The 11,417-nt window shown below is 39.1% G+C and overlaps 1 protein-coding gene across 3 annotated transcripts in view; it reads right to left on the bottom strand.

Annotated features, from left to right (window-relative positions):
* Positions 1–10,623, bottom strand: part of LOC121390154 (alkaline phosphatase-like) — a 96,642-nt gene extending 86,019 nt beyond the window's left edge. For all 3 annotated transcript variants that reach the window (XM_041521900.1, XM_041521901.1, XM_041521899.1), the window contains exon 1: positions 10,457–10,623. In XM_041521900.1, the coding sequence (XP_041377834.1) occupies positions 10,457–10,532 (76 nt within the window). In that variant the 5' untranslated portion in view covers positions 10,533–10,623. The remainder of the gene's footprint in view (positions 1–10,456) is intronic.
* Between the last annotated feature and the right edge of the window lie 794 nt (positions 10,624–11,417).

Consider the following 11,417-nt stretch of genomic DNA (forward strand, 5'->3'; position numbering starts at 1 on the left):
AAGTGGTTTCATGTTCACAACACTCCAATGATCAGTTCTAGCCACAAGGACAAACGTTACCCCTCCGTGACCACCTACTCACAAACCAAGCCTCTCTGATGACCATGTGTATTAATCGTTGGAAGTTTCGACATGTAATCTCACCAGTCTTGTCATTTCTGCTGTTTCCTCGCAGTCTGTTGCCGCTGTGTGTTACATGAGTGGATTAATCCGTAATTATTTGTAACGTCGTTGCGTGCATGTGGTGAATATGTGTTTTCAAGGAGGGTTCTAATAACTCACAAGCTATGATCAATCATGGATTATTTACCCCCAGTGAATGAATCTTGTAAACAAGTTTTTCTGGCAAAGGTTGGGGGGGGGGGGGGGGGTTGGTGTGTGTGTGTGTGTTTGTGTGTTTTTAAAAAACAATATTCATTCATGTACGAGGGGCAAATAATTTGTAACTCCTCTTAGTGAGGTGAGTTGGTTATTAGTCCCCTACCGGGGGGGGGGGGGGGGGGGGGGGGGGGACTATAGGTTTCATCTCTGTCCTTCTGTCTGTCTGGCGGACAGTCTGTCCCACATATAGTTTTCCGGATTTTGTTTTCGCAATGACTTGAGATATTGAGCTGAAATTTTATATTATAGCTTTTTCTTACACACCCGTTGGTGAGAACACCATGCATTATTTTTGATAATACATGCGTTGTTAACACACGTACGTGTGTTAACAATTTTAAGACATACGACTGTCTTCTCCTAGGTGATGACCAGGTCACTAATGCCATGCAGCCAATGAAAAATAACACAGTGGAAATATATTACACTGTGACGTATAGTTAACCTGACAATCATGTATCTGTGACGCGCAAGGTAGCTACAAGTGCAACAGCTGTAAATACCTTTTAGTCGAAAAATATATTAAAATTTGCTTAAAACCTTGCTTTTGAGGATATGTAACAAATAGGATAATACATTCGTGTCTATTAGATACCATTTATCTCACAACTCGTTAAAAAACGTATCAAACTCGCTTTCGCTCATCAGATACATTTTAAAACAACTCGTTGTGAAATAACGGTAACTAACGGCCACTATTGTATTATACCGGCCTCGATGGCGTCGTGGTTAGGCCATCGGTCTACAGGCTGGTAGGTACTGGGTTCGGATCCCAGTCGAGGCATGAGATTTTTAATCCAGATATCGACTCCAAACCCTGAGTGAGTGCTCCGCAAGACTCAATGAGTAGGTGTAAACCACTTGCACCGACCAGTGATCCATAACTGGTTCAACAAAGGCCATGGTTTGTACTATTCTGCCTGTGGGAAGCGCAAATAAAAGATCCTTTGCTGCCTGTCGTAAAAGAGTAGCCCATGTGGCGACAGCGGGTTTCCTGTAAAAACAGTGTCAGAATGACCATATGCGTGACGTCCAATAGCCGATGATAAGATAAAAAATCAATGTGCTCTAGTGGCGTCGTTAAATAAAACAAACTTTACTATTGTATTATTCTCTATATCGTGTACTGTTACGGATCAAGTTTGACAGTCAGGTCAGGGCCATTTACTCATTTTTGACAGAGGATATGGCCCTTGAACTTGGAACACACGAACATTTGTTTTCCAGACTTCTTTTGCGCATTGCTACACTATATTGAAGTGGAGTTTTGTATATAGCTTTATTATGTACTGTTACAGATGAAGTGTGACCTTCATGGCAAGTTGACCGGCCTCGGTGGCGTCGTGGCAGGCCATCGGTCTACAGGCTGGTAGGTACTGGGTTCGGATCCCAGTCGAGGCATGGGATTTTTAATCCAGATACCGACTCCAAACCCTGAGTGAGTGCTCCGCAAGGCTCAATGGGTAGGTGTAAACCACTTGCACCGACCAGTGATCCATAACTGGTTCAACAAAGGCCATGGTTTGTGCTATCCTGCCTGTGGGAAGCGCAAATAAAAGATCCCTTGCTGCCTGTCGTAAAGAAGAGTAGCCTATGTGGCGACAGCGGGTTTCCTCTAAAAACAGTGTCAGAATGACCATATGTTTGACGTCCAATAGCCGATGATAAGATTAAAAATCAATGTGCTCTAGTGGCGTCGTTAAATAAAACAAACTTTACTTTACTTTTTTTCATGGCAAGTTACCCTTCTTTTCTTTTTTTGACAGAGTTATGACCTTTCAACTTAGTGGATATGACAATGTGTTGAGGCGCGGTCAGGTACATGTAGTGCTTCAGGAGTACTCTCAGAATGTTTGTTTTATTTATTACTCATTGTTACATTGTTAAATGTTCTTCTTACACCGTTGGTGAGATGACCATGTGTTATTTGTGATAACACATAGTTGTTTACACGCGTACGTGTGTTACCAATTTCAAGACATACACCTGGCTGCTCCCTCTGCTATCTAAAGCAATTCATCAGTCATTATGTCACATTTCCTTACATGCATTACATGATGTAATACAAGTGATGTTATGGCATAACGGCGTTATTTTTACAGTCAGATATTTGTAATGCAAAATAATACGACTGTGATATCGCATTAAATAGTAATAAGTTAAAGCTGTTTATAACACTATACCATTGCATGCTTGTAACAAATAGTAATTTATTCCGTTACAATATAGGTTTGCCTTGTGTTGCTTTACCGGATTGATAAATAAGTTAAAGCTGTTTATAAAACTATACCATTGCATGCTTGTAACAAAGAGTACTTTATTCCGTTACAATATAGGTTTGCCTTGTGTTGCTTTAACGGAGTGATAAATAAGTTAAAGCTGTTTATAAAACTATACCATTGCATGCTTGTAACAAAGAGTACTTTATTCCGTTACAATATAGGTTTGCCTTGTGTTGCTTTAACGGAGTGATAAATAAGTTAAAGCTGTTTATAAAACTATACCATTGCATGCTTGTAACAAAGAGTAATTTATTCCGTTACAATATAGGTTTGCCTTGTGTTGCTTTACCGGAGTGATAAATAAGTTAAAGCTGTTTATAAAACTATACCATTGCATGCTTGTAACAAAGAGTAATTTCCCCTGCGTGTGCTGTAACCTCACCGTGGTGCAGGGGTGTAACATTCTCTTTGAGAATGGCCAATACAGCACAAAATTGAAGTTTTCAGTAAGATTCAGTATCCGTAAAATTCTGTGATATTTGTGTTTTTGCACAGTTCTTTACACTGTTTTTGTTTAAGTCTTGAATTTTTATATTGATGTTGATCATCACTTTATTTATTTGCATTACCATAGTTTGACACCCAATAGCCGATGTATTTTTCGTGCTGGGGTGTCGTTAAACATTCATCCATTCATTCAAAGAGTAATTTATTCCGTTACAATATAGGTTTGCCTTGTGTTGCTTTCCCGGATTGATAAATAAATAACACAAGTCACAAGTTGGTGATGTACTTTCTATTTTACTTTCCAACATGAAACATGATTAACACGTTAAAGGGACATTCCTGAGTTTGCTGCACTTTTTAAGATGTTATCGACTAACACAGACTTTTTAACGATTGTAAGTACATATCAAATATACGTTTCTGCATAAAATAGTAGTGGCTGTATATTAAACGTGTTTCTGGTCGTCCTAATATTTGTACTATGTTAAATTTCATCTTATTTCCCAAAATGTTGTTTTTGTCGTACGTACGAAATTATTTAAAGACAAAATCTAGTTTGGGCTTGTTACAAATATTAAGACGACCAGAAAGACATTGAATATACAGACACTGATATTCTAAACAAGAACATATATTTAATATGCAAGTTTAATCGTAGAAATATTTTATTAGTTGGAAACACCTTACAATGCAAACTTGGGAATGTCCCTTTAATAATACTGTGATACAGATAAAGTTTCAGCTCTTGGGTGAATGACACACAGGTCTCCCAATAGTGTTGATATTGCGACTGAGAACCTCAAGGGTCTCCCCTTGGGTCTCCCCTTGGGTCTCCCTTTGGGTCTCCCCTTCCTTCTATCTAGGTTTATATTTTTCGGTTTTCACTTAGGTCTCTCGAGGTCTATTTTATAGGACCCGGCTAAAATGGTTATGTGTTAATGTACTTTGGCAATTTATTTCTTGTCAGTAGTGTTGCTCTAGGCAACATACTCGGGCTCAGACCTGTTTTATAAATGATCGGCACGTTCCTATTATAATGATAGATTGCAATCTACTAACTGCTGCCGATTCTGACATAATAATAAATAGGTACGTTTGTTGTCAGATTGTGTAACAGCTGGGGGCAACAATTAAAATCCACAGTGTCCTTGATTGCTGTACTTTAGTTTCACACTAATTTGGCTGATTGTTAAAGCCTACAATAACAATTAATTGAATCATACATGGGCAGCTAATTTTATATAAATTGCTTTTGAATATATGTTCCACTACGACACTTATATCAAACAATGAGTCAAACGTGTCTTGTAAATTTCTCTGGATCATATAATTCATATGTAATGGATTATTAATCTGACTCATGAATGGAAGTTTGTTTTCCTTAACGACACCACTAGAGCACATTGATTTGTTAATCATCGGCTGTTAGATGTCAAACATTTGGTAATTTTAACATCTAGTTTTAGAGAGGCCGGTTAAGTGTTACGAGTGCTTTGTGTTACCGGGTCCAGTTTTGCCTCGATTAGACTGTCACGGATATAAATACTACCACCCTTCACCCTTAAAGTGAATCAGTCACGTCGGTTTGTATGTGCAGGCGCACATTTCACACTGCGACAGCCGAGTCGGCGTTAATCGGCCGGTGTGCCCCAGGATTTACTTGCCGGATGTACCTAGAATCCTAACCTCATCCTGACGTGGAGGGCCGAGTATGAAATACTGGATAGATTGTAATCGATGATTCATTCACTTGGCTCTACCCATGTGATAATACAATTATATAAAAATCCATCTGGGATTGCAGCGAAAACAGTAAGGCCTAAAAAAAAAAACATTGTGTGTTTCCGGCTTCTCGGCCTAGCCTAATTATATGTAGCGACCCTGAAATGTTTTTTAAAGGAAAAAAACCCTAATTAAATGTTGTTTTTATATATAAATTAAATCATGATCGCTGACTATTTTCAATCATCAAACTAGATTCGGAAGACATCGGTCGATTACGGTTTCTCGGGTTGATTCGATTAAAATGCCTGCCTACCTACATGTGTATTTTGTTTTCAAGGATGAAACCTGAAACACACACATTTATTTTTAGGCCTAATTATACCTGCTGTTTTCATTATAGAAACTATATCAATTTGCTGGAGTTGGTGCTTGTTTTCATATGAATATAAAGAAAACGGATAGTGAATAGATTAAAGGTAAAATTAGCTAATGTAGGTAGCACTGTATTTTGTCTCATGGTATATTGAAATATGACCTATATCTAATTGATATATTAGTCAGTCAAACTGTGATTAGAACCCCATTATACAAAGCGATCTTAGCGCTAAGATCGCCTTAAATGCATAGCTACCGTATGCTCTTAAAGTGGTCTTAGTGCTAAGTTCGCCTTAAATGCATAGCTACCGTATGATCTTAAAGTGATCTTAGCGCTAAGATCGCCTTAAATGCATAGCTACCGTATGATCTTATATTGGTCTTAGCGCTAAGATCGCCTTGAATGCACAGCTACCGTATGATCTTAAAGTGGTCTTAGCACTAAGATCGCCTTAAATGCATAGCTACCGTACGCTCTTAAAGTGATTTTAGCACTAAGATCGCCTTAAATGCATAGCTACCGTATGATCTTAAAGTGGTCTTAGCGCTAAGATCGCCTTAAATGCATAGCTACCGTATGCTCTTAAAGTGATTTTAGCGCTAAGATCGCCTTAAATGCATAGCTACCGCGTGCTCTTAAGTGATCTTAGCGCTAAGATCGCTTCTTAAAACGGAGCCATGTTGTAGTAGTTGTTGATATTATATGTTATGTATTTAATATGGAAAATCACTCTCCACCATTGTCCTGTACAGGTAGTACTAAACCAAATAACTTCCGACTGGGTCAAAGTTCGAGGTGAACTCAACTTTTGAAAGAGAAGTTAACACCACAAGTCCTGTGATTGGTGATAAATTTAAATGTGTTGGTTGTAAGAAAACTTAGTTTCATGTATGCAATTTTATTTCATCTAGTATCACTGTGTCAAGTAGCCGTATGCTTGAAACATGTATAGGGTACCTGTAAAAAACCCTACTAAAATTTTGTGCGGAACTAGGGTAGTCATAGACGCTACCCGTTATCTCTGAAATAAGCAGCTTGACCCCCATTTTTTCTGATTCACTTTAAGGGTGAAGGGTGGTAGTATTTATATCCGAGGCGTTTATGTCGATTGATATGCTGCAGGTAGGAGTTTTAGCCACATATGTTACTATTGTCGTCTGTGGGATTTGATTTGGTAGTATACATTCTATAGTATTTATTTATTGTATGTTTATGTTTGTATAATGTCGACAGCCTGATAAGTTGTATAAACGTAAAGAGCCGTAAAAATTTGAATTAGATGGAATTACAATCGATTCACAACACTAGTATGACAATGTGCCCTTGCAATGCTTAGCATCCGTGTTATGCTAGGTTCAGGCTGTTACCTGTAATTTTCCCAACTCCGACCTAAGACAGGTGCGCTCAGATTAACAACTAATCGGTCGTAGGCGTTGTATACGACAAGAATCGAGTTGTAAGAAGAAGAAGAAGGAAATGTTTTATTTAACGACCTACTCAACACATTTTATTTACGGTTATATGGCGTCAGACATATGGTCGAGTTGTAAGAGTACTCAGATTAGCAACTGGACAGTCGTAGAAATCGTGAGATCGGAGAGTTGCCCAACTCCGCCGTGTCAGTTGGAAGTCTGAGACTGGCATTGCGTGAGTTTTGATGTAAACCTGAATCACAAAATTTGAGACTGAACATAAACAATGTGGATCCTCCTCCCCCCTCAACATAGGTCACCCCATATAAAAACCTGAAATGGAGGGGCTATTATCTCGCCCACCCCTCCGCCGTCATGTCATATCACAGGTTTTAATGTGCACATTCTGAACAAGCTATTGTAGCACACGCCACGCCACGCCACCCCACCCCACACCCACACCCCGTTTCTACCGCCCTATTTTTATAATCATCTCTAGATTGCATTCGCATATGGAAAACAATAGTTGCCACGGTAATAAATCGGTTTATGTGCTAACGGACCAGACATGTGTCTATATAAACAAGAAAACAATGACAGATGTTCATATCATGATGAATGTTGGCAATCTAAAGGATGATTCTACCGTACGACATTGTTAACAGTACGTTCGGCTTTATGACACCACAGGTATCGGCAGGTACACATTAAGTCGCGAAGCGCTCACTTGATGCGCGGTCGGTTTGGGATCGATCCTCGTCAGTGGGCCCATTGGGCTATTTCTCGCTCCAGCCAGTGCACCACGACAAAGGCCGTGGTATGTGCGATCCTGTCTATGGGATAGTGCATATAAAAAATCTCTTGCTGCTAATCGAAAAGAGTAGCCCATGAAGTGGCGACAGCGGGTTTCCTCCCTCAATATCTGTGTGGTCCCGTAAATAAAATGTGTTGAGTGCGTCGTTAAATAAAACATTTCCTTCCTTCCTTCATTAAGTCGCCTTTCAACATGGATACCATCGACCTCGGTGGTGTCGTGGTTAAGCCATCGGACATAAGGCTGATAGGTACAAGGTTCGCAGTCCGGTATCGGCTCCCACCCAGAGCGAGTTTTAACGACTCAATTGGGTAGGTGTAAGATAGCGTGCATGAACCTTAATTGGATATAAGCACGAAAATAAGTTGAAATGAAAATGAAACAGGGATACCAATGAAAGCATAACCGGCAAAATGTACTCGCCCGCTCGCCAAATGCGAATGAAAATTCTAACGGTCGTGTTTTAAAGGGACATTCCTGAGTTTGCTGCAATTTTAAAGATGTTAACGACTAACAGAAACTTTTAACGATTGTAATTACATATCAAATATATTTTCCTGCATAACATATTAGTGGCTGTATATTAAACGTGTTTCTGATAGGTCTAATATTTGTACTAGCGTAAATTTCATTTTATTTCATAAAAATTGGTTGTTGTTTTGTTCTGTTTTTTTCGTACGTACGAAATTATTTGAAAACAAAATCCTATTCTTAAAAATATTAAGACGACCAGAGACACATTGAATATATAAACACTGATATTCTAAACAAGAAATATATATATATATATATATATATATATATATATATAATATGTAAGTTTAATCGTAGAAATATTTTATTAGTCGGAAACATTTTACAATATAGCAAACTCAGGAATGTCCCTTTAAAAAATGGAACTACCAGTCCGACGGGCGATCTGTCATCATTTGGGGGGTTTTGGTTTGTGTGTAGCACTAAATCCGCCAATCTGCATCAGTCATTCAAACAAACGGTTCAGACTGATAACAAAAATAAATGATACGTGTACCGCATTGACAATAAACGACTTCAGAGTTCCGAAATGCGCAAACACGACATTCCCGAAACAAAAGCCGGTCAAAGGTCAATACTTCCTACAAATGGTTGGTTTATGTTGACAGTATGTTGCCAGTGTATTTAGAATATATTATTCTGTTAAATACTTGAATTTTGTAAAAAGTGAAATAATAAGTTAATAATTTGTCCATCAAGGTTTGGGTCTTGATTTCATTTGCCACTTTATGTTGATCACATACCAAGTGTCTTTATTAATGTTTTTTGTCAATATATTATAACATTGTTAAACAATAAAATATATTGTTCTACAGGCTGGCAGGCTACTAGAAATTCTAGCGGGCTAGTAAATTTTACTTGTTTCTGGTCCGGCGGACTAGTGAAATATGTTTACAAATATGTTTGCACCCCTGATAGCCGATTAATCGATGATGAAGTTCCAACCTATTTCCGACACTAACCTTAACCCTAGTGCTGGTAAACGGTCTGATTTCGTCATAGATCATCAGCTGTAATCAGCTGGTTCCAACAGATCAACTTTCGATTGTGCAGTCAGTTAGAATTACATGTATATGAAGATAAGACGGATTTGAATTATAAAAACCATGCACGTATTGTCGTCCTCATCGACACAGACTCTACCAATCGATAATTGTACCGTCAATAACTCGTTTTCTTTATGTACACATGAAAACAAACAGCAGGAGCAGGACGTAGCTCAGTGGTAGAGCGCTCGCCGGATGCACGGCGTCCAGGATCTATCCCCGTCAGTGGACCCATTGGGCTATTTCTCGTTTCAGCCAGTGCATCACGACTGGCACAACAAAGGCTGTGGTATGTGCTATCCTGTCTGTGGGATGGTGCATATAGTAGATCCCTTGCTACTAATGGAAACATGTAGCGAGTTTCCTCTCTAAGACAATATGTTACAATTACCAAATATTTTGACATCCATTAGCTGACGGTGAGTAAATCAGTGCTCTCTAGTGGTGTCGTTAAACAAAACAAACTTTTAACAAAGAGCAGCTCTAACACATTTACATGCATTCTATCATCTAAACTGGAGAACAAATTAGTTAACATTTTCCCACACAATCGATTACAGATTTTAATAATCGATCATCATTCGATCATCGAGCTAAATCGGTCATTTTCGATTATAATCGATCACTGGAATATCAAAACCTAACCACAGCCCTAACGAAACCCTAACTTTAACCCTAGTCGTAGTCCACTGACCTAAACCTAACCTGAACCAAACCCAGTCTAACTCTAAGTCTAGCCCGAGTACTCTGACTGTAGAGGGCTAGACGGACAGTTGGACAGATAGTCAGCCATTAATATCTGTCCAAATGTCCGTCTAGCCCTCGACAGTCAGAGTACTCGGGCTTGACTTAGACTCACCCTAAATCCAACCCCAAACTCTAATCTTGAGCCTACACTAACACTAATACTAACCATAACCTTAAAGGCGCAAATTTAATTTATCCGCAATCCGTATCCGTATGCGTATACGTATCCGTAACCCGTAACCCGTAACAATCGCGTTCTATCCAAATGTGTTGAGTAGATTCCATGTGTATGCGTTTACACACACGTGTGCGTATATCCGATCACTCCATGCATTATGAATTGCGTATACAGATTGCGGACGAATGGATTTTGCGTCTGACGGTTAACCCTAATTCAACCCTAATCCTAACCTAAGTCTACCTAAACGTGTCTCACTCTAGCCGGTACACAATGACTGATTGATATCAAAGGCCGCGGTATGTGCCATTCTGTATGTGGGATAGTTAATATTAAAAATCCCTTGATACTAATGGGAAAACGCAGCGGGTTTTCTCACAAAATACTTTAATGTTAAATGTACCAAATGTTTGACATCCAATAGCCGATGATTAATAAATCAATGTGCTCTAGTGGTGTCGTTAAATAAAACAAACTTTAACCTAAACGTAAAAAAAAAGTATCAAATACTCACGAGTTTGGTCAAAGTGTTCTTCCGCCGACAGCGATGACAGACACAACAGACAGACGAACAGAGAAACGGATTTCATTTTAGATGTTATGGGGGGTGTTTTTTGTCATTTAGGCTTCATTTGGTCTATAATCCAGATGTCATTCTGGCTATGGTTGACAGCAAGTAAACCGACGGGGAGCTGTCAATTTATACAAATCACCCACACTGTGACTGCTTCAGTGAAAATGCTCCATGCAGACAGATTTGGTATTTGAATCGGCGAATTGGCCAACCTAAATAAAATTAGCTCCACTATTACATGTGAATCTAACAGCAGTCAGTTGGAGCTCATATGCACCAATCAAAACCTTACTTGCAGAATCATGCCAGTGATTTAAAAATAATTTGAAAACATTCCGAATTATCCTGAGGGTATACGACATGTTTCGTGTGAATCACAATCTGTATTTTAGCGGCGCGATGTCTTTCATTTTATGAACAAAAACAGCACATTTTCGTCTTCAAATGTGTGTGTGTGTGTGTGTGGGGGGGGGGGGGGGAGGGGAGGGGCAGGTCATACCGCCGGATCCTACGGGCCTGGATTATATCACCCCCACCAATAACAACTGAATAAAGTTCCGTGTCATAGTTCGAGCTGCGTCGAATATTTACGGAGTAAACGCAGCTGCGGCCCTGATTGGTAGAAATATGTGACGCTGATTATTTGTGGAAATCCTATTATCCTTATATTTACTGTTATAAATAAATATACTTTTATTTGTTATATAGTTGTTAGTTAGTATACACAAGAGGTTGAAACCAGTTCAGGCTCCCACCCCACCCCCCACACACACACGAAAAAAATGGAATTGCAATTTCAGTAAAAATTCATCATATCTTTTGAAAGGTATGTGACCTCCCCCCCCCCCCCTCCCTTCCCCTATGTTTCAGGTAGATTAAATGTGAGGTGTCACACTTTTAA

The sequence above is a fragment of the Gigantopelta aegis genome, chromosome 15 (genome assembly GCF_016097555.1).
Source record: "Gigantopelta aegis isolate Gae_Host chromosome 15, Gae_host_genome, whole genome shotgun sequence".
Taxonomy (NCBI): Eukaryota; Metazoa; Mollusca; class Gastropoda; order Neomphalida; family Peltospiridae; genus Gigantopelta; species Gigantopelta aegis.